General features: G+C 43.0%; 1 protein-coding gene across 1 annotated transcript in view; it reads left to right on the top strand.

Moving 5' to 3' along the window:
* ANTXR2 (ANTXR cell adhesion molecule 2) overlaps positions 1-25,100 on the top strand; it is a 153,764-nt gene that overhangs the window by 42,161 nt on the left and 86,503 nt on the right. The window contains exons 8-10 of the mRNA XM_082236513.1: positions 1,047-1,104; positions 9,091-9,180; positions 13,548-13,617. Of these exons, the coding sequence (XP_082092639.1) occupies positions 1,047-1,104; positions 9,091-9,180; positions 13,548-13,617 (218 nt within the window). The remainder of the gene's footprint in view (positions 1-1,046; positions 1,105-9,090; positions 9,181-13,547; positions 13,618-25,100) is intronic.

Here is a 25,100-nt window from a genome sequence, read left to right as displayed (position 1 = left end):
TTGAGACTACAATTCCCATCATCCCTAGCTAACAGGACCAGTGGTCAGGGATGATGGGAATTGCAGTCCAAAACGTCTGGAGGGGTGGAGTTTGCCTGTGCCTGCATTAGTGTTACATTAGGAAGAAAAGGGGGAAAGAGGTGGAGGGAGGAATGGTGAGTGGGGGTGGGGGTCGGGTGGCGATGTTTCTATTTTGCTTAACGTATGCGTGGAGTTTAATCAACGAGGCCTGGTTACAGAGAAGCATTTTTGCCTGGAGCCTAAAGATATGTAGAGAAGGCACTAGGTGAGACTCCCTTAGGAGAGCGTTCCTCAAACAGGGAGCCAACACAGAAAAGGCCTCTAGACCACACACAAAGAAGGGCCTCAGATGATGAGATTTACACCCATAGAGTTTCCCACTGAGGGCCTGTGGGGTGGGTGTGCTGCAGAGTCCGTCTCTGCCCCATCCTAAACTCTCTCAACGGATTTCCAGTGGGAATTAAAGGTAAAGGGACCCCTAACCGTTAGGTCCTGTCGTGGTCAACTCTGGGGTTGCGGCGCTCATCTCGCTTTATTGGCCGAGGGAGCCGGCGTACAGCTTCAGGGTCATGTGGCCAGCATGACTGAGCCGCTTCTGGCGAAACCAGAGCAGCACACGGAAACGGCGTTTACCTTTCCGCTGGAGCGGTACCTATTTATCTACTTGCACTTTGACATGCTTTCGAACTGCTAGGTTGGCAGGAGCAGGGACCGAGCAACGGGAGCTCACCCCGTCGCAGGGATTCGAACCACTGACCTTCTGACTGGCAAATCCTAGGCTCTGTGGTTTAACCCACAGCGCCACCCACGTCCCCTTGCTCTGAAAGTGATGCAGTTTGGGCATTCCCTCCATTCTGCGTCGTGGGAAATGAACAAGAGGAGTCCATTCAAGGCATAGGCACATCTGAAATCTGCCTTGACGTTTGGATCGGATGACTATAAAGCTCTTGTCTAGGCAAAGTTAGTTACAGTTGCTCCATTTTGCTTTGACAAATCTTATAAGGCTCTCTCACTTTCCCAAACAGATATTGAAGCAGTCGTGCCCAGATATAGATCTGCAGCCATCAAGTGTTTGCGTGGGAGGTGAGTTTGCTACGGCCGGAAAACAGCGTGCAAATATTGACAATCCTGCTGTTTCTTCCTTGGGCAAAATGTGTAACTCGGCGCACCATATGCTTGAGTAGGAAGATGCGAATTAAAGGTGCTTCCCTTCCTTCTCCAGTTTGCCAGTGACGGCATTGCAGATTTAAATTTGTCCCGGTTTCCTTCCAAAAGCACCTCGGGGTGTGTGTGTGTGTGTGTGTAGTGTGTAGACTTGTAACGAGGTTAACTTGATGTCATCCCAAATCATTTCCCCCAGCTACTCTGTGAGATAGATAAGGCCAGAATTAGGCTACATGGTGAACCTGATGGCAGGTGTAGTCCATTAACATCTGGGGCCCCCAGATGTTAATGGACTACACCTGCCATCAGGGAAGCCATCTCACAGTCAGGATTTTGGGTGTCTTCCACCATAAGGCTGACGTGCGACATCACGCACACATGCCTGTATGTAGCACATGTGTAATAATAATAATAATAATAATAATAATAATAATAATAATAGTAATAATATTCCACCAATCTTCCAAGCCAAGTCAATTGTATAGCCTAAGTCCATTAGATTTTTATATCGTAATGTGTGAAATACAAATTTGGTATGATTGCTTATGGAAAGTATTTCTTTTTTCTTTCTTTTCTTTTTTCCTTTTTCTTCTTCTTCTGAAGTCTTTATTTGGTAAATATGTAGATAACTGTGTTTATATTGATATGTATGGAATTTGTTTAGATTTTTTCTTTTTTATTACTATTCTTGTAATATTCAATAAAATTATATATATATATATATATATATATATATATATATATATATATATATATATATATATGCAGGTTTTGGTGTCTTCGGGTGTCTTCCCGTGTAAGAGTCGGGGTGTCTGTGCGACGTTTCGACGAGGTCTCACTCGTCATCTTCAGGCTGGTGCTTTCGGCTTCTTGTTACTGGAACAGAGCTCTGAACACCAGCCTGAAGATGACGAGTGAGACCTCGTCGAAACGTCGCACAGACACCCCGACTCTTACACGGGAAGACACCCGAAGACACCAAAACCTGCATTCCTGTACCCGTGAAAATCTACGAAAGCATATATATATATATATATGCAGGTTTTGGTGTCTTCGGGTGTCTTCCCGTGTAAGAGTCGGGGTGTCTGTGCGACGTTTCGACGAGGTCTCACTCGTCATCTTCAGGCTGGTGTTATCTTCTTGTTACTGGAACAGAGCAGAATCTGGTGTTTGAGTTCCTATAAATACTGTTGAGGGGTGTGGTGTATAGCCTCCAACGTTCTGGGCAGAGAGGAAGTTCCTAGATTAGTGTGCCTCTTCTTCTTTTGTTCCTTAATTACTTGAGGGATATCTTGAGTGATTTCATGAGTGATATTCTGAATACCACTGGGTGGGTCATTAAGTGTAGATTAGTTGCTAAAGCTTTTGTGTCTTGACCTCTTGAGCTTGTGAAGAGTTTTTCTGAGAAGATGGCTGTGCTGCATTTAGTTGTGCTCTGGCTTGGCTTCGTGTATAGGGGCGAGCTGTGGTTTTGTGCCTTGTGCCAGCCAGATCTGTGTAGGGATTGCAGGGGGGTGCAGCATCCGGAGGTGCCACTATAGTTTGGCTACTGGATGGAGTCTGTAATATGTCTGTGGAGAGGGTCTGGGTTTGGGTCTGGTGTGGTTGATTGGTGACGGCGTTCTGTGTGCCTCTGGTTCTGGTGTCGGTTTTTGTGGGGAGGGCTAATTTCCAGATGTCTGGCAGGCGGGACGTGTCGTCACGCTTGTTCATGTTGTGAGGGTGTTTCTCTATCTCGATGGCTTCCATGATTATTCTCTTGTGGTGATGTTCCATGTTAAAGAGCAATTTGGAATCTGCAAAATTAATTTCGTGTCCTGTTTCTTTCATGTGTTGGAAAAGAGAGGAAGTTTTTTCTTCTTTTTTGACGGCATTCTTGTGTTCTGCGATACGTGCATTTATTCGTCTGTTTGTTTGTCCAATGTACGTGGCTGGGCAGACTTTGCAGGGTATTTCATAGACCCCTTGGTTTTCCAGCTGGATTTTGTCTTTTGGGTTTCTGAGGATATTGGCTATTTTTTGGTTGGTGCAGAAGGCTGTTTTGATATTGTGTTTATGGAGGATTTTGCTGATTTTGTCTGTAGTGCCCTTGATATAAGGAAGGAGGGCCATGCCATTGTTTTCTTCTGTGTCTTGGTTTTTGGGGGGTGTTTCTTTTTGGATTAGCTTCGTAACCCTGTTTTTCTGGTATCCATTGGCGATTAACACATTTGAGAGATTCTGTAACTCAGTTGTCAAGTGGTCTTTGTCAGCCAGGCGTTTGGTTCTGGAGATGAGAGTCTTGGCTACGGAGTTTATTTGTGCAGGGTGGTGGTGTGATTGTGCATGTAAGTAGCGGTTGGTGTGTGTTTTTTTCTGGTAGATAGTGTGTCCTAGGGAGCCATCAGGTTTTTTGTAGATTAGGACGTCAAGAAAGGGGAGTTGGTTGTTGTCTTCTATTTCCATAGTGAATTGTATTTTGGGGTGTAGGCTGTTGAGATGTGTGAGGAAGCTATCTAGTTTTTCTTTCCCGTGTGGCCAAATTACAAAGGTGTCGTCAACATATCTGAGCCAAAGTTTGGGTTTGTGTTCTGACTTGTCTAAAGCATTGGTTTCAAAGTGTTGTATCTCTCTTCACTCAAGTGCCCATTAATGAAGCCTTGACAGCCATTCAAAACAAATACAACCCCCCCAAATACATCCTGGACCTGACCAACCACTGCCTAACCAACACGTACTTCATCCACAATGGACAAAGATACAAACAGATAGAAGGAGCACCTATGGGATCACCCCTCTCACCGGTCATCGCAAATTTGTACATGGAACACTTTGAAACCAATGCTTTAGACAAGTCCTCACACATCTCAACAGCCTACACCCCAAAATACAATTCACTATGGAAATAGAAGACAACAACCAACTCCCCTTTCTTGACGTCCTAATCTACAAAAAACCTGATGGCTCCCTAGGACACACTATCTACCAGAAAAAAACACACACCAACCGCTACTTACATGCACAATCACACCACCACCCTGCACAAATAAACTCCGTAGCCAAGACTCTCATCTCCAGAACCAAACGCCTGGCTGACAAAGACCACTTGACAACTGAGTTACAGAATCTCTCAAATGTGTTAATCGCCAATGGATACCAGAAAAACAGGGTTACGAAGCTAATCCAAAAAGAAACACCCCCCAAAAACCAAGACACAGAAGAAAACAATGGCATGGCCCTCCTTCCTTATATCAAGGGCACTACAGACAAAATCAGCAAAATCCTCCATAAACACAATATCAAAACAGCCTTCTGCACCAACCAAAAAATAGCCAATATCCTCAGAAACCCAAAAGACAAAATCCAGCTGGAAAACCAAGGGGTCTATGAAATACCCTGCAAAGTCTGCCCAGCCACGTACATTGGACAAACAAACAGACGAATAAATGCACGTATCGCAGAACACAAGAATGCCGTCAAAAAAGAAGAAAAAACTTCCTCTCTTTTCCAACACATGAAAGAAACAGGACACGAAATTAATTTTGCAGATTCCAAATTGCTCTTTAACATGGAACATCACCACAAGAGAATAATCATGGAAGCCATCGAGATAGAGAAACACCCTCACAACATGAACAAGCGTGACGACACGTCCCGCCTGCCAGACATCTGGAAATTAGCCCTCCCCACAAAAACCGACACCAGAACCAGAGGCACACAGAACGCCGTCACCAATCAACCACACCAGACCCAAACCCAGACCCTCTCCACAGACATATTACAGACTCCATCCAGTAGCCAAACTATAGTGGCACCTCCGGATGCTGCACCCCCCTGCAATCCCTACACAGATCTGGCTGGCACAAGGCACAAAACCACAGCTCGCCCCTATACACGAAGCCAAGCCAGAGCACAACTAAATGCAGCACAGCCATCTTCTCAGAAAAACTCTTCACAAGCTCAAGAGGTCAAGACACAAAAGCTTTAGCAACTAATCTACACTTAATGACCCACCCAGTGGTATTCAGAATATCACTCATGAAATCACTCAAGATATCCCTCAAGTAATTAAGGAACAAAAGAAGAAGAGGCACACTAATCTAGGAACTTCCTCTCTGCCCAGAACGTTGGAGGCTATACACCACACCCCTCAACAGTATTTATAGGAACTCAAACACCAGATTCTGCTCTGTTCCAGTAACAAGAAGCCGAAAGCACCAGCCTGAAGATGACGAGTGAGACCTCGTCGAAACGTCGCACAGACACCCCGACTCTTACACGGGAAGACACCCGAAGACACCAAAACCTGCATTCCTGTACCCGTGAAAATCTACGAAAGCATATATATATATATATATATATATATATATATATATATATATAACAACAACAACAACAACAACAAAATTTTTTTTCTTTATATCCCGCCCTCCCTGGCCAAAGGCAGGCTCAGAGCAGTTAACATCATACAAGTAAGACAATGCATAAAAACAAGCCATTGATAAATTGAGATACACCCCACAATTAATTAAAACAAATTAAAATTAAAATTAAAACTGGACAAGTGGCAATCTTCAGGTTAAAATTGAAGGCGGTTACCAACAGTTTCCACTGACATCACACACACTATGCGCAGGCGTGTGCCTGTGACATCCCACATCTGTGTTGTGGCGGCGGCAGTGGCTTCTCTTCCCCCTCCTCTTCACAGCCAGCAAGGCTCCCTTTTCTGTGGGAAGGGGCTCGGAATTAGAGGCAGAGAGACATTGCCTCCGCATCTGAGTCCCCACCCCCACCCCTGGAAATGGGTGCCACACTCGCTGGCTGCAGAGGGCAGAGCTGAACTTCTGACTCAGAGGCAGCGCCGCTGGCGCTGGCTGACTTTGCTCATTTACGTTGTGGGTGCCCGGCCCCCACAATTACATTATTTTGGGTGTCCAAGCACTCATGGTCCCTTGGAGTTGGCTCCTATGCCTGCCATTATCCCTGTCTCTTGGCCGTGTTGTTATGGACATAAAACATGAATGCTTAGATCTGCCATCAAATGTGCAAGCTCCTAATGAAGCCTTTCCTGCCAGGGGAATTAACACATTCAGTTTTAGAGATGGAAAGCTCATGTCTGTCTCTCTGGTGTCCCTGCTTTCATATATACATATGAATATATATATATATGTGTGTGTATATGTGTGTGTGTGTGTGTGTGTGTGTGTGTGTGTATGTGTGTGTGTATATATATGTGTGTGTGTGTGTGTACACACACACACACACACACACACACACGTGTACACACACACACACACACACACACACACACACTTATACAATGTTTTGGACTTCCATCAATGACATCTGAAGATTTTTCAGTCTTTATCACTTAATCTACATTTCATTAATTTTCTTATTACTTTTAAGAATCCTTAACTAATAAGTCTCTTCTTAATCTTCCCTGCAACATTTCACGTAATCCTCCTTACAAAACTTCTTGCAATCCTACTAGCGTAATCTGTTTATTACAATTGCTTATCAGATAGTTCAAATATTTACTCCAGTCCTCTGAGAAAATCTGGTCCCGCAGGTTTCGAATCCTTCCTGTCATCTTATCTAATTCTGCATAGTCCATTAATTTCGTCTGCCATTTTTCTTTCGTCGGTAATTCTTCTTGTTTCCATTTCTGTACTAATAATACTCTTGCTGCCGTTGTTGCATAGAAAAACAATTTGCTATCCTGTCTGTTAATATCCTCCCCTACAATGCCAAGTAAAAATGCTTCTGTTTTTTTTAATAAATGTATATTTCAACATCTTTTTTTAATAAATTTTTATTAGGTTTTCACAATTTATATAAACACACACAATACAGACATACAAACACAGAAATAAACACGTATAGTTTCAAATCCTTAATTTCTTAACCACTTTCCCTGACTACCCCACACCTCCCCTTCTTGCATCCCAATTCCATAATTAACTCAGCAAGTTCTTATCTCCTACTTTTGCCTTATTAATATTTTACTTAGTTTTTCTTAGTTAACCAAATTTAACTTATAAACCTCAATTAAACAACAATACCCATCGTTTACCTCCTTTTCTAAGGTCGACCCAAGTTCCCTTCCAAAAATTTCCCAATTTTTATATTAATTATAAAACAAAATAACAAAAAAACAACATATAATTATACACCCTTTGGATTCCAAAACTCTCACCCCCCCTTTCCTGGTTTCGATCCCCAAAGAATATCCATCAGTCTATCAGTTCTCAGCCCGGATCCCTCATGTCTGAGGCTCTTAAATCTCTTTCAATCCCTCTCTGCCGGTTTTGTTGGTAGTCCTTTATGGTAAACATCAAATCTCGGAGAAGCTCTGTCCCAATGGGGTCTACATTTCTTCCAACCAGACCTCCGTGTTCAAAAGTGAAGCCCAAATCAAATTTCTTCTTCCTTTTAAGTCCAAATGTCCCAAATGTCCCAAAAGCTCCAACTTCCACCTTGATCAAATTTGTAATCCATAGATCTTCCAATCTCCCCATAGGGGGATCTCTCCAATCATTCTCAAATTCCTGCCAAATTTTCACCATCCAGATCTTGTTTCCTTTGTAATCCATTTTTTCAGGCCTCTGGTTGTCTTCTTTCACCTGCAACGTTTCAGCTTCTCCTTCCCACTCCTCTGGGTCTATCCATATCTCTTCTCGTTCGGCTGCAAGATTTTGTTGAGTAAAGTCCTTGGCACCATCAACAAGATTATTTACTTCAGAATTCAAGGCCATAACATCTGTGGCCAGAGCTTCACTCTGATCTTGTAATTTTCCCAAGAGAAAGAACATTCTATCCAGCTCAGCCTGTAATTTTCCATCTGCAGCCAATGTAATGTCTCAGAACCCCCTCTAGAGGGGTTCTGGTTACTTAGTATTCTTTCTCCAACAGTCTGATTACTTTGTTTTTATTTTTTCTTTATTTTCAAGCGACTAAAGTCAAATGTATCGAAAATAACCAACAGAAGTAACAAAAAGCAAATTTTTCTAACTTTGACAGCTCATTTGACAGCTATCAAAGTCTTTGTATCTCCTCAGCAGGCTCTCTCACGGATCGCTCCCGGCTCCCGGGGGGTTGCACATCAGCTCCTTAAAATCAAATTTTACCCTCCAGCAAAATACTTATAGTGCCAAATCTTGGAATAAAAAAACTGGTCTCACAAAGAGAGAGATGGTCTTTCGACCTTAGTTATCCGATTCTTGCTTTAAATTGTCTACAAGACGGGGGGCGGACTTCCTTTTAACGCATCCCCCGGTCGTGCCGAATTTAAAAATAATGTTTTTAAGTCCAATTTCCATACTACTCACGGGTTGTTACTTTTGCAGTCCAAATGTTCAAAGGAAGAAGTCAGCGCTCTCCGGCCATGGCTCGCGGCTTCACTCCGTAGAAGAAGCGGTCTACTCACAGCCCCACGCCACTCTCCGTCACCCACTCCGAAGCCTTTAAAAAGGCTTCTTCGTGGGTCGGGGAGGGCGCAAATGGTGCCCACTGAGTCACCAAGTCGGTTTCTGAGGGTCCCCGCGTCGCCGTGGCGGCAGGACCCGTCTTCCAAGAAGCCGATTCCCTCCGGAGCTCGGAGGGAATCCGCCATTAGCCGATCGCGCAAACCCGGAAGTCTCATATATTTCAACACCTTTTTCATCTCATCATATATCATTTCCCAGAAGCCTTCCACTTTCTTACATTCCCACCACATGTGATAAAAAGATCCTTCTTTTTCTTTACATTTCCAATGTTTATTACTTGTTTTATACATTTTGGCTAATTTCACTGGTGTAATATACCATCTGTACATAATTTTCATCACATTTTCTTTCAGAGCATTGCATGCTGTCAATTTTAATCCCTCTTCCCACAGTTTTCCCAATCTTTTAATTGTCTCTCTGGTGTCCCTGCTTTCAGAGGAGTTCCAGGTCGTTCTGCGAGGATTCATGTTGGGAAGGAATGTGAACAACGTCTTCTGCTCCTACGAGGTCTATGGCATGAAAATTGGTAAGTATCCCCGAAAAGTGCAAAACAGTGTTACACAAATTGAAACTCTTGTGTCTGCCCCCCAGTTCTCAGGGAAGCTGGTGTAAGCCAGCAGTAATGCGTTTTGAAACTGGTGGGGAAAAATTTGGAACAGAGATAAAGCTGTGAAGCTCTAACTCTCCCACCACTCACATTTCATTGCTCTGAATTTTCTAGCAAGTTTTTGCTCTTGCAAAGCTGGTTTTCACTTAAAGAAATATTTGAGGCTGAAGGCAAAGCGCAGCAAGATGTTTATCCTGTTTTCCTCTACCCCCTACAACGAGTTACCTATTTTTTTTTATTATTAAATAAAGCATGTCAGAGTAAATCATATGATAAACATCTCATCTAGTTTGTCTCCTAGCTATATGTGTTTTCATGTAGTGCATAGTTTTGATATGGGTCGTATCCACACCATGTATTTAAAGTACAGTCGTACCTTGGATCCCTAAAGCCTTACGAGTTGAATGTTTTGGCTCCCGAACGCAGCAAACCCAGAAGGGAGTGTTCCAATTTGCAAACGTTCTTTGGAACCCAAAAGTCCAATGGGCTTCCGCGGCTTCCGATTGGCTGTTTTATTATTCACTGAACTGGTTTCTCCCCACGTTTTTCGCCAAATGTGAACAGCAAACTCAGGGTATATGTGCATGCTCAGAAGGCTAGAGTTGTAGTTTAGCAGTAGGGCACGTGCTTTGCCTTCAGAATGTCCTGGGTTCAATCCCAGCCATAAAAACATCAAGCAGACGCTGACACTCAGGCAATACATACTGGTCTTGATGGGTAATTGGACTGATCAACTATAAGACAGTTTCCAATACCCCTAAGCTTGGCCAAACCTAAGTGGCACCTTATTCCACCCTTCTCTTGCACCTCATATCCCCACGAGGGTTGTCTTATCACATTTTGCGAGATCTGTGTCTTGTTGTTGTTGTTTAGTCATTTAGTCGTGACCGACTCTTTGTGACCCCATGGACCAGAGCACGCCAGGCACTCCTGTCTTCCACTGCCTCCCACAGTTTAGTCAAACTCATGGTGGTAGCTTCAAGAACACTGTCCAACCATCTCGTCCTCCGTCCTCCCCTTCTCCTTGTGCCCTCCATCTTTCCCAACATCAGGGTCTTTTCCAGGGAGTCTTCCCTTCTCATGAGGTGGCCAAAGTACTGGAGCCTCAGCTTCAGGATCTGTCCTTCGAGTGAGCGCTCAGGGCTGATTTCCTTAAGAATGGAAAGGTTTGATCTTCTTGCAGTCCATGGGGCTCTCAGGAGTCTCCTCCAGCACCATAATTCAAAAGCATAAATTCTTCGGCGATCAGCCTTCTTTATGGTCCAGCTCTCACTTCCATATATCACTACTGGGAAAACCATAGCTTTAACTATTCGGACCTTTGTTGGCAAGGTGATGTCTCTGCTTTTTAAGATGCTGTCTAGGTTTGTCATTGCTTTTCTCCCTAGAAGCAGGCGTCTTTTAATTTTGTGACTGCTGTCACCATCTGCAGTGTTCCAATACCCCTAAGCTTGGCCAAACCTAAGTGGCACCTTATTCCACCCTGTTTTTGTGCCTCATATCCCCACAAGAGTTGTCTTATCACATTTTGCGAGATCTGTGTCTAAAGCACAGTAAATTGCACATCATTGAAGGACGACAAAGAATTTTGCCAGGCGGACATACTTTGGTCTGAGAGTAATAATAATAATAATAATAATAATAATAATAATAATAATAATAATAATTTATTATTTATACCCTGCCCATCTGGCTGGGTTTCCCCAGCCACTCTGGGCGGCTTCCAAAAGAATATTAAAATACTGTGATACATCAAACATTAAAAGCTTCCCTAAACAGGGCTGCCTTCAGATGTCTTCTAAAAGTCCGGTAGTTGTTGTTCTCTTTGACATCTGGTGGGAGGGCGTTCCACAGGGAGGGCGCCACTACCAAGAAGGCCCTCTGCCTGGTTCCCTGTAACTTGGCTTCTCGCAGTGAGGGAACCGCCAGAAGGCCCTCGGCGCTGGACCTCAGTGTCCAGGTAGAACGATGGAGGTGGAGACGCTCCTTCAGGTATACTGGACCGAGGCCGTTTAGGGCTTTAAAGGTCAGCACCAACACTTTGAATTGTGCTCGGAAACGTACTGGGAGCCAATGTAGGTCTTTCAAGACCGGTGTTATGTGGTCTCGGCGGCCGCTCCCAGTCACCAGTCTGGCTGCTGCATTCTGGATTAGTTTTAGTTTCCGGGTCACCTTCAAAGGTAGCCCCACTTAGTGGTCCAAGCGGGAGATAACCAGAGCATGCACCACTCTGGCTAAACGTTTGAGAGGTTAAACGTTTGCTCAGTCTGCTGCAGGTTGTAGATTTGTGTGCATGTCTGTGTTTAAAATTTGGCCGGGTTTTCCACGCCTTCTCATTTTTTTTGGGGGGGGGGAGAATTGCCAAATGGTGTAAAGGAACCTTGCCAAAGAGAACAGAAGAAGACCAACCTTCTCTCCCTCAGTACTCTCTGATATGAGGGCATTTAAGACAAAAGCATATGGACATATGCTAACCCACTCTGTTTGTGCTAGTATCCGATCTGGAATTAACTGCTAGTGCAAAATGTTCTGTTCACAAGAAGAAATGCTTCATGAGCCCCTTCTAACACATTCGTAAAGTAGTAATAGTAATAATAATAATAATAATAAAGGAATATTTGTTGCCTTTATTAGTAACTTACTACATAAAATGTCTCAAAGAGATGTAAAAACAACAACCTTGAATAGCACAAAAATACATTAAAAATACATCAAAAAGACTGAAAAACGTTATAGACTAAAAGTGGACATTCTGCCACACACACACAAAGGACAAATGGTACCCAAGCCCTACTTAAAAGCTGAAAACCAAAACAGGCTGGGACATTATCATAGCATAGGACTCCAAATGAGAGCCAAATACTTGAGTGAGCAGGAACGTCTTTGCCTAGCACCTAGAAGCTGACAGTGATGGTGCCGGGTGCATCTTTTTGGGGAAAGCCTTCCACAATCGAGGAGCCACTGAAGATGTGTTCTGCAAATGGAGGAGGCAAAAAAAGAAGGGTCTTAAATGCTGAATATAGGGTCTGGATAGGTTCATGCATGGAGAGGTGGTCCCTAAAGTATTGGGGTTCTAAGCCACATAAGGCATCAGCTGCAAGGTTCCATAAAGCAGGGAAATGGCTGATTTTTTTTGACTTCGTATTTAAGATGTCTGTGATATCTTGTGGGCCGGTGGGTAGAGAGCTGGGTTATCAGGAATTTGTATCTCCTTCCTCCCAGCCCAGGATGGGCGGCAAAGGGAGATCAGCTGGGTGGGTCCCAGCTGGATTTAAATAGCTTCTAAATGGTCCCGTGTTAGACTGACTTGAGACATCTTCAACCAAGCCTTATGAGGATGGGTTGAGGGAGCTGGGTATGTCTGGCCTGGAGAACAGAAGATGGAGAGGTGACAGAATAGCCATCTTCAAATATCTGAAGGGCTGCCACATGGAAGACGGAGCAAGTTTGTTTTCTGCTGCTCTGGAGGGTAGGACTCAAACCAATGGATTCAAATTACAGTGGTACCTCGGGTTAAGAACTTAATTCATTCTGGAGGTCTGTTCTTAACCTGAAACTGTTCTTAACCTGAGGTACCACTTTAGCTATTGGGGGCCTCCTGCCGCCACCACTCAATTTCTGTTCTCATCCTGAAGCAAAGTTCTTAACCCGAGGTGCTATTACTGGGTTAGCGGAGTCCGTAACCTGAAGCATCTGTAACCTGAAGCATCTGTAACCCGAGGTGCCACTGTACATGGAAGGAGATTTTAATTAATCATTAGGAAGAACTTTCTGACAGTAAGAGCTGTTGGACAGTGGAAGGGAGGTGGTGGGTTCACTGGAGGTTTATAAGCAGAGGTTGGAAGGTCATCTGCCATGATTCTTTAGCAGTGATTCCTGCATTGCAGGGGTTGTGTGAATACAGTGGTACCTTGGGTTACATACGCTTCAGGTTACAGACTCCGCTAACCCAGAAATAGTACCTCGGGTTCAGAACTTTGCTTCAGGATGAGAACAGAAATCGTACGGTGGCAGCGGGAGGCCCCATTAGCTAAAGTGGTGCTTCAGGTTAAGAACAGTTTCAGGTTAAGAATTGACCTCCAGAACGAATTAAATACGTAACCAGAAGTATCACTGTATTTGATTCCATGATTCTTGAACAGATATCTCTGCATACTGCTTCTACGTTTAGCTTAGAGCAGAGGAACCTGTGGATCTTTGATTATTGTTGGACCTCAGCTTTTTATCCTGTGAAATTAAGGTTATGTGACACACATAAGGTTATTGTTTTTGTTTTCTCCTCACAGATGAAAAGCCCATAGAGGTGGGAACTGACTATATCCTCTGCCCAGCACCTATTCTCAACGAAACTGGCCAGTAAGTAGTTCACGCTTGTGTGCCATGAGTAATTCATTTAATAGAGAGAAGCTCCAGAGAGGCCAAAGCACCCATATGACAAGGAGGTTGCTCATGTTGTCTCTGTATGAGTGATGGTTGTGGCCATGCCTCTCTTCTATCAGGTCCCACTGAGGGCAGGCAATTTTTCTTTAATTTCTGAAACAAATGTAATTGGATCATTCAGTCACTCCCAGTTTGCTGGTGGTGGGGTGTGTGTGTGTGTGTTAGTGTTAGAGTGACTCTGCATGAGTCATTGTTCATTCAGGAAATGTAGATTATAGGAATATGGAAAAGGGCATCTCTGAGGATGAGTAATTCATCCTCTAAAGTCTCTAAAGTTTGGGAGACATAGACTTGGCTGTAGCTTTGATCTGTGTTTTAGAAAAGAACTGTGTTTTACAAAAGCTGGTTTCCCCCTCTCTCTTTCACTGATCCTTTCCTGTGCGCTAATTCACTAGGGAGATTCACCAGATCTGAAATGAGTTTTAGATAGCTTGCGACCAAACAGATTTGGAGAAGATTGTAAAAATGAACCCACAGCCAGTTCATTTAACTCTGAAAAGGTCTGGCTTGTCAAAAGTTGTGTGCATGCTAGCTCCCTTTAAAAAATAAAATAAAATAGGGCATGTAATATGCTTTCTTCCGGACGATCTTTGGTCTCATGGTTAAACGGCTTACATTACCACTGACACTTACAAGCTATTATTAAAATTGCGCGTCAAGATGTGTAGCAGCACTCAACGTGCGATGATAAAACAAGGCACTAATTTAACATCCACAGCAGAATCTTCAGAGCATTATGGCTGAAACATTGTCCAGGTCTTATTCTAAGTGTCACTGGCCTTGCCTGAAGATCCTGTATGTAGCCTTTAAAGCTAATTCTTCCTTCCATATTCAGATATGCCTTGGGCTTCCGAGATCACATTTGTTTAGGTTTAATTGCTTACATACTTAGGGAAGCTTTTCCTCAGTGCTACCCAAGCTAGTCAGAAAGCAGAACATAATATAGCAATGGGAGCATGCACCCAGGAACTTGCTTTGTAGCTGGAGAAGAACTTCACTGCCATCTGTCCACTGGAGGCACAAAGTAAAGAGTCCATTAAGATGGTCCGTGTAGCATGTAACTATGGGTTTGCCTCTTAGCGTTTTCTTTTTCTGAAGATATTCTGCAAGGCAGCAGAGCATCCCTCTACTCCACTGTTTTTCTATGTGGATTATCCCTTCGGAAAGAAGAGGACTACAATGGTACCTTGGTTCTCAAACTCAATCCGTTCCGGAAATCTGTTCCAAAACCAAAGCGTTCCAAAACCAAAGCGTGCTTTCCCATAGAAAGTAATGCAAAACAGATTAATCCATTCCAAACTTTTAAAAACAACCCCATAAACAGCAATTTAACATGAATTTTACTATCTAACGAGACCATTGATCCATAAAATGAAAGCAATAATCAATGTACTGTACTATAAAAGAAATAAGACAGTATCGCAGATGATAAAAATTAAAATTATTATTTTTTCTTACCTGCACTGATGATAGTCATTGTTTGGATGGCGGGCTTTTATCCATTTCCACAGTCACACAATCAATCAATCAATCAGTAGCTGAACTGGGTTCCACACAGTCACAGGAGGTCCCAGGTTCAAATCCTGCCATCTCCAGGTGAGGCTAGGACAGAACCCGGCCCAAAATATTGGAGAGACGCTGTCAGTCATTGTAGCTGGTACTTAGTCAGATGGACTCAGTATATCTGCATAGGCAAGAATAAGGCCCCAAAATATAAAAGTGCTCTATATTGTATTCAAAGAATAAATGTACAAATGAATGAACAATGCAAATAGGAAAATAAGCGCAGTATTACATATAAAAGAAGATGGAAAACTGCTTGCAATCTATTTTGAATCAGTCTTTTTAATCATGCCCAAATAATTTAGAGTCTTTGGGAAGAATTTTAACAACAAACTTCATTGCTCACCAATAGAAAATACTTTGCCCGATCAGCTGCTTTGCTGACAATGGTTTTCCACTGTAAACTTAACTTAATGTTATCTATCCTGGACTTTTTCCATATAAATGAATAACATACAAATACTTTACTATCCAAAGATGCAAATGGGATATTTCACTCGAATTACAGTCTCTCACAATCCCCAGGGTTGAAACAGAATAAACATTACTTCCACGAAACATAATTTGTATTAGTTGTGAACATCCTTCTTTTAGGTGACTAATTGTTAGCAATCAGAAACTGGGACATTTGTTTATTCCACTGACACAATGCAAGGGAGCTTCCTGTGTGTCTCTGTTTGGACGCCATTCTGCTTGTGAAGGAACAAAGGTTTGAATGCTTCCCCACATAAGCTTTCCTCCACACATTCAAAACTAGCATGTCAGAGAGCTGGGTGGAGGGAGGTTTAGTGTGGTAAACTCGTCTTTATGTTTAGTTGCATGGGAGGAGCTTTAGAGCATCGCTCCATCTTCCCAATTGCCATCTGAAAGCAATTCAGCAACCTGCCAAATGAACGTTGAATGTGCTGGATTTTTTTTACTGCCGTGTGTCTTTTAAACCTTGGTGCAAATGATCAGAACATGTTGTATTTTTATTGTTCTGGGATGTGGCTGTCGGGCGGTAAAGTGTTTCTGCAGTCAGCAAAGCACCAAATTGCAGTGGCAATGCAGGCAAAGTACTTGGTAGCCCGGAGAGGTTCTTTTTGGGGCCGTCTTCATAAAACACTGCTTCTAGACTAGCCTGTTACGGTCAGGTGTAGATGTTACATAATGGTGTTGACTTGCTATTTTTCATCCTGGTATGTGTGTGATGGACTTCAATTTTTTTGCTGTTTTAAAGAAATCTGAAAGAGTTTGGCCTAGGCAGCGTGCGGCCAGTTAGTAAGCCGACAGCTCTGAAAGCAAATGTACATATTTGAACTTCTGACTTTCCATTGGCACAGCTTGTACTGTTGTTGGAGAGCTCCCAGTTATTCCCCTGGAGGGGAGCGAACTTTGGTTGCTAACTTAGCAGCAAGCAATCTGCAAAATGCTACGCTCCCACCTCCCCGCCCGAAAAACACACACAACACAATCCCCACGGGAAGCAGTGTAGATTAAGTTGCATTACCCCCCCTGCCAGTTTTTACAGCCTCCAGGAATTTCCTAAATATATGGAGGAGGCAGATAGGCACAACTACTCCTATTAAACTAAAGGCAGGCCGACAAGTAAAGAGGCCAAAAAACCTAAAATAAATTGGTATGGCTGGCAGGACAGTGGCTTAGCTTGGACTCCAGCCCCAATCTCGTATTTCTGTTGACAACACCGTGTGATCCAGATTGATAAAATGTCATCCAGGTCTTTCCACCCAATAGCAAAGGAATGCAGCCTGCTGTGCCATCAGCAAATCCCATGGGGTTGGATTTTGGTGTCCCAAATTTGAGGCAAGCAGGACAGTAAATTGGGAAGCCTGACCGTGCACATTTTGAGTTAGAATGAACATTCTGCAACCTGTATAAAACGAGATAAACACTTAATTTCTTTTATTTTCATAATCTGCTTTCTTCTGGTTGTGCTGGTTATACTGGAGGGAACTGTGGAGGACACAAAAATGCTCTGCTGCCAAACTATAGAAAATCTTATACATCCACTTTCTGAGATTTTAGCAGGTGTAGCTCATGTGGTTTAAAATGTCTCGCTTCCCTTTCCAGTCTGGCTGGAAGTGACTGCGGCTGGGGATGGGCGGGAGTTACCTTTAGGCATTGAAGCTCAGGGAGGTAAAGTGGTTTGTGCCTTGTTCCGTGTTTAAAAGTAAGCATTCACTAGGAAAGGAACTGAAAATAAAACTGCTGACATAATAATGCCAGTGACATCCAAGGCAACACGATGACCAAATACAATGATACCATATCAATATACACTCTTTATATAATATGAAATATATGAAATCACATAAACAGAAAACTTATGAATCTCTGAAAGTCACAAAATATGCGCTCTTAATGGATTCTCTTGAAAACATAAAACCAAATAAACATAAGTCTTATAAGTCTCTGAAAGTCTTTGAAGACTATGCAAGTCTCTGAAAGAAGACTTATAAGACTTTCAGTGACTTTCAGAGATTCATAAGTTTCTGTTTATGTGATTTCATATATTTCGTATTATATAAAGAATGTATATTGATATTGCATCATTGAATTTGGTCATTGTGTTGCCTTGGATATTACTGACTATTGTTTGCAACACAGGGCTTAAATTGTTTGACATAATAATGCCGTCATACAAATCTATGGCGTGACCACATTTGGCAATAGTTTGTTCAGTTCTGGTCACTTAAAAAAAGATATTGTAGAGTTGGAAAAGGTTCAGGGAAGAGCAACCAAGACGATCAAGGGGATGGAGCAATTTCCGTATGAGGAAAGCTTGCAGCATTTTGAAGTGCCACCTTGCCCCTCTCTATACTGTTAAGCATCAGTGATACCACTACTAGGAAGCTGACGTTGTAGCTGCAGACCACTTGTGCTTGCAAATAGTAAAGATTTCCCTGCATGAACTGCTTGGTAAATTGATAATCCATGTTTATCCTCTGGCTGGAGTAATAAAGGGAACCTCCTTGTTTCCCCCCCAGAAATTGGTGTCTTCTGTATTTACCATGTCCTCCAGCTTAGCAGGAGGTTGTACCTGGAGCTGGAATACCTGGCAGGCTGGGGGGAAGTTCTCCCGAATTGTGCGACTCCCTTTGGCTCGTTCATGGATGGAGGTGTTTTGGCTAAGTAAGGATAGACATCTGAAGAATGCATTTGCTCTTGGTGTATAACAGTGGTACTAGGGATGCGGATGGCTCTGTGGTCTAAACCACAGCCTCTTGGGCTTGCCGATCGGAAGGTCAGCGGTTCGAATCCCTATGACGGAGTGAGCTCCCATTGCTGTGCCCCTGCTCCTGCCAACCTAGCAGTTCAAAAGCACGCCAGTGCAAGTAGATAAATAGGTACCACTACAGCGGGAAGGTAAACGGCGTTTTCATGCGCTCTGGTTTCCGTCACCGTGTTCCTTTGTGCCAGAAGTGATTTAGTCCTGCTGGCCACATGACCTGGAAAACTGTGCATAGACAAATGCCAGCGCCCTCGGCCTGAAAGCGAGATGAGTGCCGCAACCCATTGTCGCCTTTGACTGGACATAACCGTCCAGGGGTCCTTTACCTTTACCTTTTTATCAGTGGTTCTTAGACTCTGGGCCACACTTTCAGAATAAAAATGTTGATTTTTATTTTATTTTATTATTGATAAGAAATACGTTGGAAAACAAAGAAACAACCCCTGACAGTGCTTGATTTATAACAGCATCACTTGATGCTCTTGCTCTCGTTTTGAAAAGATACTTATCCATATTCTGCAAATAATATATTTTTAAAAAATATGCTATACTATATTACACCGAAATGTTTAAGTGTTTCTTTGATTGTCCTTTACACCATGCTTGTAATCCTCTCCCGCCACACCCTATGAGAACCACTGGTGTATATGATTGAATCTATAATAAGGTCCTTGGTGTTGTGAGTGCTACTGAGATGCCTAAAACAGAGATGCCGGCTGCAGTTCAAAAATAACATGCTTACGATAAAATATTATAAGTGTTCTGTTAGCTTTTGGTGCAGTGGATATCTTAGGATGTTTGCAGGAACCTGGGTTCAAATCCTTGCTCTGTCTCGAAAGCTTGGTTGGCCAATGGACATGTCCTTTCTCTCTCACTCTACATAAGGTTGGTAAAGTGTGGAAAGCTAATTTTTTTCTGTCCTGAATCCCTTGGTGGGTGGGTGGGACCCAAATGTCATAACAAAATTTTAACACCCCCTGCTCAGTTCATTCTTTCTATTTGCCTCATGATTGCACCTGTAGTCTGCAAGGGTCTTGCTCCCCTCCCCCATAGGTTTACTTAAGGTGAGACATGGCTTGCAGCCCGTATCACATTGCACAATCCAGTATTTTATGGAACGAAACAAAAGTGGAAAACCCCAAAGCACTAAATTCTGCTTAGTGGCCTCAGAGGTCTCTGTTTCCCCAATCTGTGAGTTGTTTTTTTTATTATGGTGACTCTGTAACAACACACACATTCCTTTTCATGAGGCAATTTGGAGACTGAAGTGGGATCTGTGCTTTTACTACAGCAAAAAAGATTTTGAAATCTTAGCTTTTTTTAATCAGGGCAACAGCAGCATCTGGCCTCAGATGGGAGCGACGGGGGTCTGTTGAATGCACAAAACAGACACAGTTGAGACGTGCTTGGGGGAATGTGATATCATTTGAAGACAAAAATCTATCCTCATGTGAGGTCAGGTGAAACCACCCCCCTCATAAAAGGTTTGGCTGTTGTGCAGTGCTGCAGCGCTGTACACAATTTACTTGGAAGCGTGTCTGATCGAGTTCAATGGGACTGATGAAGTATGTATAGGGCTGGTCTCAGTGGTGCAGCGTTTTTTTTTAATAAAAAAATTGTTTATTTTTTTATTTTTTACCAACAACCAAAACACAAACAGTGAAACCCCCCAGGCGGCTGATACATTGGGTATACATAATCAATAATAACATATTCAAATCAACCATATGTACAGTTTTATATACGTTAACACTCCTCCATCCACAAGGTTTATTTAACTTTTAACATTTTAATTGCCCCAAAGTGTTCAAACCTACCCAAATAATTCATTATCTTCTCAAACCAATCCTCCTCTTTCTCACTGACCTTAAACCCTTTTCATTCTGTGTATAGTGGTTTAGCGATTACCGTATTTTTCGCTCTATAACACGCAGATTTTTTCTCCTAAAAAGGAAGGGGAAATGTCTGTGCGTGTTATGCAGCGAATGTGTGGTCCCTGGAGCCGAAAAATAAGGCAAAAATCAAACCGCGCTTCAGGGAGAAGGGAGCTCCGTGAGACAGGAAGTTGCTGCTTTCCTGCATTCTGCCTCAGGGTCTTACTGCCCGCCCTCTCTGTTTCGTTACTGTGTTTGCTCAAACGGAACAAAGAGCAGGGAAAGCCCCTCCCCTCCAGGCAAGCAGAGGGGAAAAGCAGACTGTCGCTCCTTCCTCTCTGTGCTCCGGTGCTGCTGAAAACATGCAGGTGGGAGAGAGAGAGAGAGAGAGAGAGAGCTGGCTGGCTTGGGTGGGTGCGTGGGGGAAACTTTTGCCTTCCTTTCCTCCCTCCCGTTATACCCCACTCCTGCATTCTTAGCCCTTCTGTGTTTTTCCTTCCCTCCCCACTTAAAATGTGGTTAAAAAGCATGGATCCACATGGATCCTAAGGATTTTTGCACTGGGTCACCCCAAATTCACCATCAGAGCACATAGCATGTCCATGGCTACAGCCTGCCCCCCCCCAAATCATGCACCCACTGTTGCCTGGGGCTGCAATGGTGCAAAAATGTGGTTAAAAAGCATGGATCCACATGGATCTTTGCATTGGGTCACCCCCAAATTCACCACCAGAGAACATAGCATGTCCATGGCTGCAGCCTGCCCCCCCAAATCATGCACCCACTGTTGCCTGGGGCTGCAACGGTGCAAAAATGTGGTTAAAAAGCATGGATCCTCAGGATCTTTGCATTGGGTCACCCCCAAATTCACCACCAGAGAACATAGCATGTCCATGGCTACAGCCTGCCCCCCCCCCCAAATCACGCACCCACTGTTGTCTGGGGCTGCAATGGTGCAAAAACGTGGTTACAAAGCATGGATCCACATGGATCCTCAGGATCTTTGCATTGGGTCAGCCCAAATTCACCATCAGATCACATGTCTGTGGCCACAGCATGAAGCACAAAAATGATACATCCACTGTTTCGTTCAGAATATTTTTTCCCTTGTTTTCCTCCTCTAAAAACGATGTGCGTGTTATGGTCAGGTGCGTGTTATAGAGCGAAAAATACGGTAAACTACTACTGTCCTTGCAAAGCTAAGCAGGATCTGGTATGGTTTCAAATTGGATGGGGGACGACTGTGTTGAGATTCTTGCGCTGGCAGGGGGTTGGACTAGATGACCCTTAGGTCCCTTCCAACTCTACGATTCTACAATTTTCATCTTTCCTTCTTCCTCTCTTTCTACTACCCCTATGATACAGTTTGCCCTTGTTGTCCTCGGCTCCCTGGTTTTTATTATGTCTCAACTCTCACCCAAGGGATTTCGGTTCAGATTGTGCTGTTCGTCTCCTTCGGCAAAAGCAACATAGAATCTTGTGACACCATGAAGCCGAACCTGTTTAGTCTGGCAGAAGCTTTTGTGGACTAGAGTCGTTTGTGGCAAAGTGGGCTGTGGTCCACTAAATCTATTTGTATTTAAGATGCTGCAGAAATGTGGTTTCATTTATTTCCCCTCCCCAAAGCATTTCTAGACCATATCATATCTTTTTTAAAAAATAAAAAAAATCCATAAGCGATAAACAAAAACAACATAAATTATAAAAACAGGAGCACGTAAACAGAAATCTAGAAATAACAGGGTCTGAGCAAATCTGTCAGGGGCAGCTTGGGCAAAAAAGACACCTCAAGCGATGAATAGATTATGCTTCATATATTTGCAGAGGGAGGAAATTTCCACAGTGCAAGGGCAATGGCAGAAAATGCCAATTTTTGGGTCAGCGCCCTGTGGCATTTTGTGGACTGCAGTGCCACAAATACAATCTCCCCATATGCCCTGAGTGATCTTACATGCCTGTACTGGGCAGGCTGTCTTTCAGATAACCCAGTCCCCAGATGTTCGGGGGTTAATACGTTATAAGAGGCTGGATGAGTCTCAGTAGCCGGATCGGCAGCCAGCGATTATTATTCAGGCAGAACTGACTCTTGAGAAGTTTGCATTCAGATATCACAAACAATGCAAGGAGCACATCTTTAAGCATCATGCAGTGAGGTGTGTGCACCTATTTCCCTGACCCCCTCGATCGTACCATTCCCTGAATCGTAGCCCCTGAATAATTTCTCTGAAACTTCAGTACTCCCCAGAATATTTAAAAAAAGAATTTAAAAGACCCTCACACTCCTCTTTTTTCTTTTTCAAAAGATATTTATTAAAGTTTTTTTTAAAATATAACAATGAAAAAATAAAAAGAAACAAAAAGAAACAAAATACAACATAAAAACAGTTAAAAAACAAATAATTTTCCATACCATATCTTCCTTACGCTTATTTCCCCAGACCTCCTCATACCTCCTTTCTTTGTATTCCACTTCAATTTGTTAGTTCAGCAAATCCTTACCATTAAGCTTTTACCCATTTATAAACCTTTTTTTCCCCGTATCTCCTAAAGCATTACAGCTGGAAACCCCTTAGTTTCTATCCAACATCCTTCTAGCATTCATTAATTTTACAATATTTCTGTAAATAGTCTTTAAATTTCTTCCATTCTTCTTCCACCAACTCTTCTCCCTGGTCTCGGATTCTGCTAGTCATTTCTGCCAATTCCATGTAGTCGATCACACTCCTCTTTTTTCTGGTTTGGGCTCAGGATGGAGAAATCTTCCAATTCCACTTCCTCATTTTTTCCAATCTTCCAATTTTCCACATCAGCTGAAGAATTTTTTTTTTTTTATCCTCATGAAAATTCACCAGCATTTTAGTGTGACTTTCTCCTAAAGTATGTAATCTTGCCTGATATACATGTTTCCATGCAGGTTCCCCCCATAATATGCATGCCAGTTTCACCAGTATCTACATCGCTATGGATGTTTTGCCCTAATATTGGTATTTTTGTACACGTTACATGGCAGGAGAACTGTTCTGCAAACTTTGGAGAAGTGCGTATTTCAAAGGATAGCCGTGTTTCGGTTTCTGTATTGTTTTGAAAAGTGTTAGCAAAGCTTGCCTTGAAATGAAAAATGGAAGCAAAATTCTCCCCTAACCCTGTTTAAAATATAGCTGCTGTATTTTTCTTCTTTAAAAATTCTGCATCTCTATGCTCCTGCCAGCATGTCTGTTGAAATTAGCTATAGCCTATTAACAATTTTTCTGGTTTTCGGGGCGCAATAGAACCCTCTGTTTTTGCTTCAAGGGGCAAATAATAATAATAATAATAATAATAATAATAATAATAATAATAATAATAAAAAAAAAATGTTCCTATCCCTCTGGAACTTGTGATAGCTAATGATCCTGTTGAGTTAAAAGACCAGAACTTGAGTTATTGACAGCCCAATTTCTCCTATCTCTCTATTTCTCTTATCATTATACAACCTTCTGTAGACCTCTGAAGGCAGTCCTTTATTGGGATGTTTTTAATGTATGATATTGTTGTTGTTGTTGTTGTTGTTGTTGTTGTTGTTGTTGTTGTTATGTTTCTGTATATTATGTTGGAAGCTGCCCAGAGTGGCTGGGGCAACGTAGTCAGATCAGTGGGGTGCAAACCCCCCCCAAATTGTTATTTTATTTGTTGATGTCGCTATCTGTCTCTGATAGATAAATGCACTGCAGCCGGGTGACTTCAGTTCCCCCAATTTGGTGTTTTCCAGTTGGTATGAGAAATTGTGCGTGAGAACTGATCAAAGTTTTGTTTTGTTATCCACCCCACAAAAAAAGGCAGGCAGGAAAAAGGGCTGCCATGCAAGGTGACGGATGTTCGGCGTGTTTGCCTAATTAACTTTTGGCTAAGGATTCGGAACCATTAAGGAGCTAGTTAGTGTACGTCCCAAATAAACACATCTGGTCCCGCGAACAGTGGCAGTCCTGCCTGGATGCGGGTAACAGATGTGACGATCGTTCCCTCTGCCCTCTCCTTTAAATAATTAACAGTGTGCTGGTGGACGAGCCCTCAAAGCCAGCTGTATAGTCTCTGAGCTGTTATCTGCGGACATGTGCCCCAATCCCCATTAGTCTGCTCCATCTAACGCAGTCTCTCCTCGCTTGCTGTCGCAACAATGGCATTCTTTGAAATAACTCCGGAGATCTCTGCTTTCCCCCCTCCCGGGTTTGAAAAGGCACTTGGATGGAGGGAGGAATATAGAGCAGACCACACATGTGGGAAAGATCGCCAAGTGCCCATTAGCTCAGGAGATTGATTCCTTCTCTCAAACAAAGGGCATTTCAGCTAGTCCCACCCAGATGTTTCATTATCTGTTGGTGCTGGGACGAGCCTGGAAACATCCCTCTTTTGAAAGCGGTGGCATCTTATCTTAAGACTTGTTTCTTCGGTTGATGTATGGCTGCCCAGCTTGGAACAGCTGGGAAATTGCTGTTAATGGGAGCAAGTTGGTGGTTTGGGAGGCGGGGGGCCGAAGGAGAGAAGAAGAACAACAAATCTCACGACAGAAAACCGGCAAAGGGGTTATCGCCTGCTCTATATCAGAGAGTTATTTTTCTCCTTTGGATGTTCTGTCCCGAAGGCTGGAGATAGAGCAATGTGAGATGGGAAATGTGGCTGGACAGTTTATTTAAGTCTTCGTTTGCACTTTTTTCTTTTTACAACAAAGCTCAAATTCATGCAACTCCCTCTGC

Source organism: Podarcis vaucheri, assembly GCF_965113315.1.
Source record: "Podarcis vaucheri genome assembly, chromosome: 9".
NCBI lineage: Eukaryota > Metazoa > Chordata > Lepidosauria > Squamata > Lacertidae > Podarcis > Podarcis vaucheri.
The sequence above is the reverse complement of the archived record's forward strand: the minus strand, read 5'-3'. Positions and strand labels throughout refer to the sequence as shown.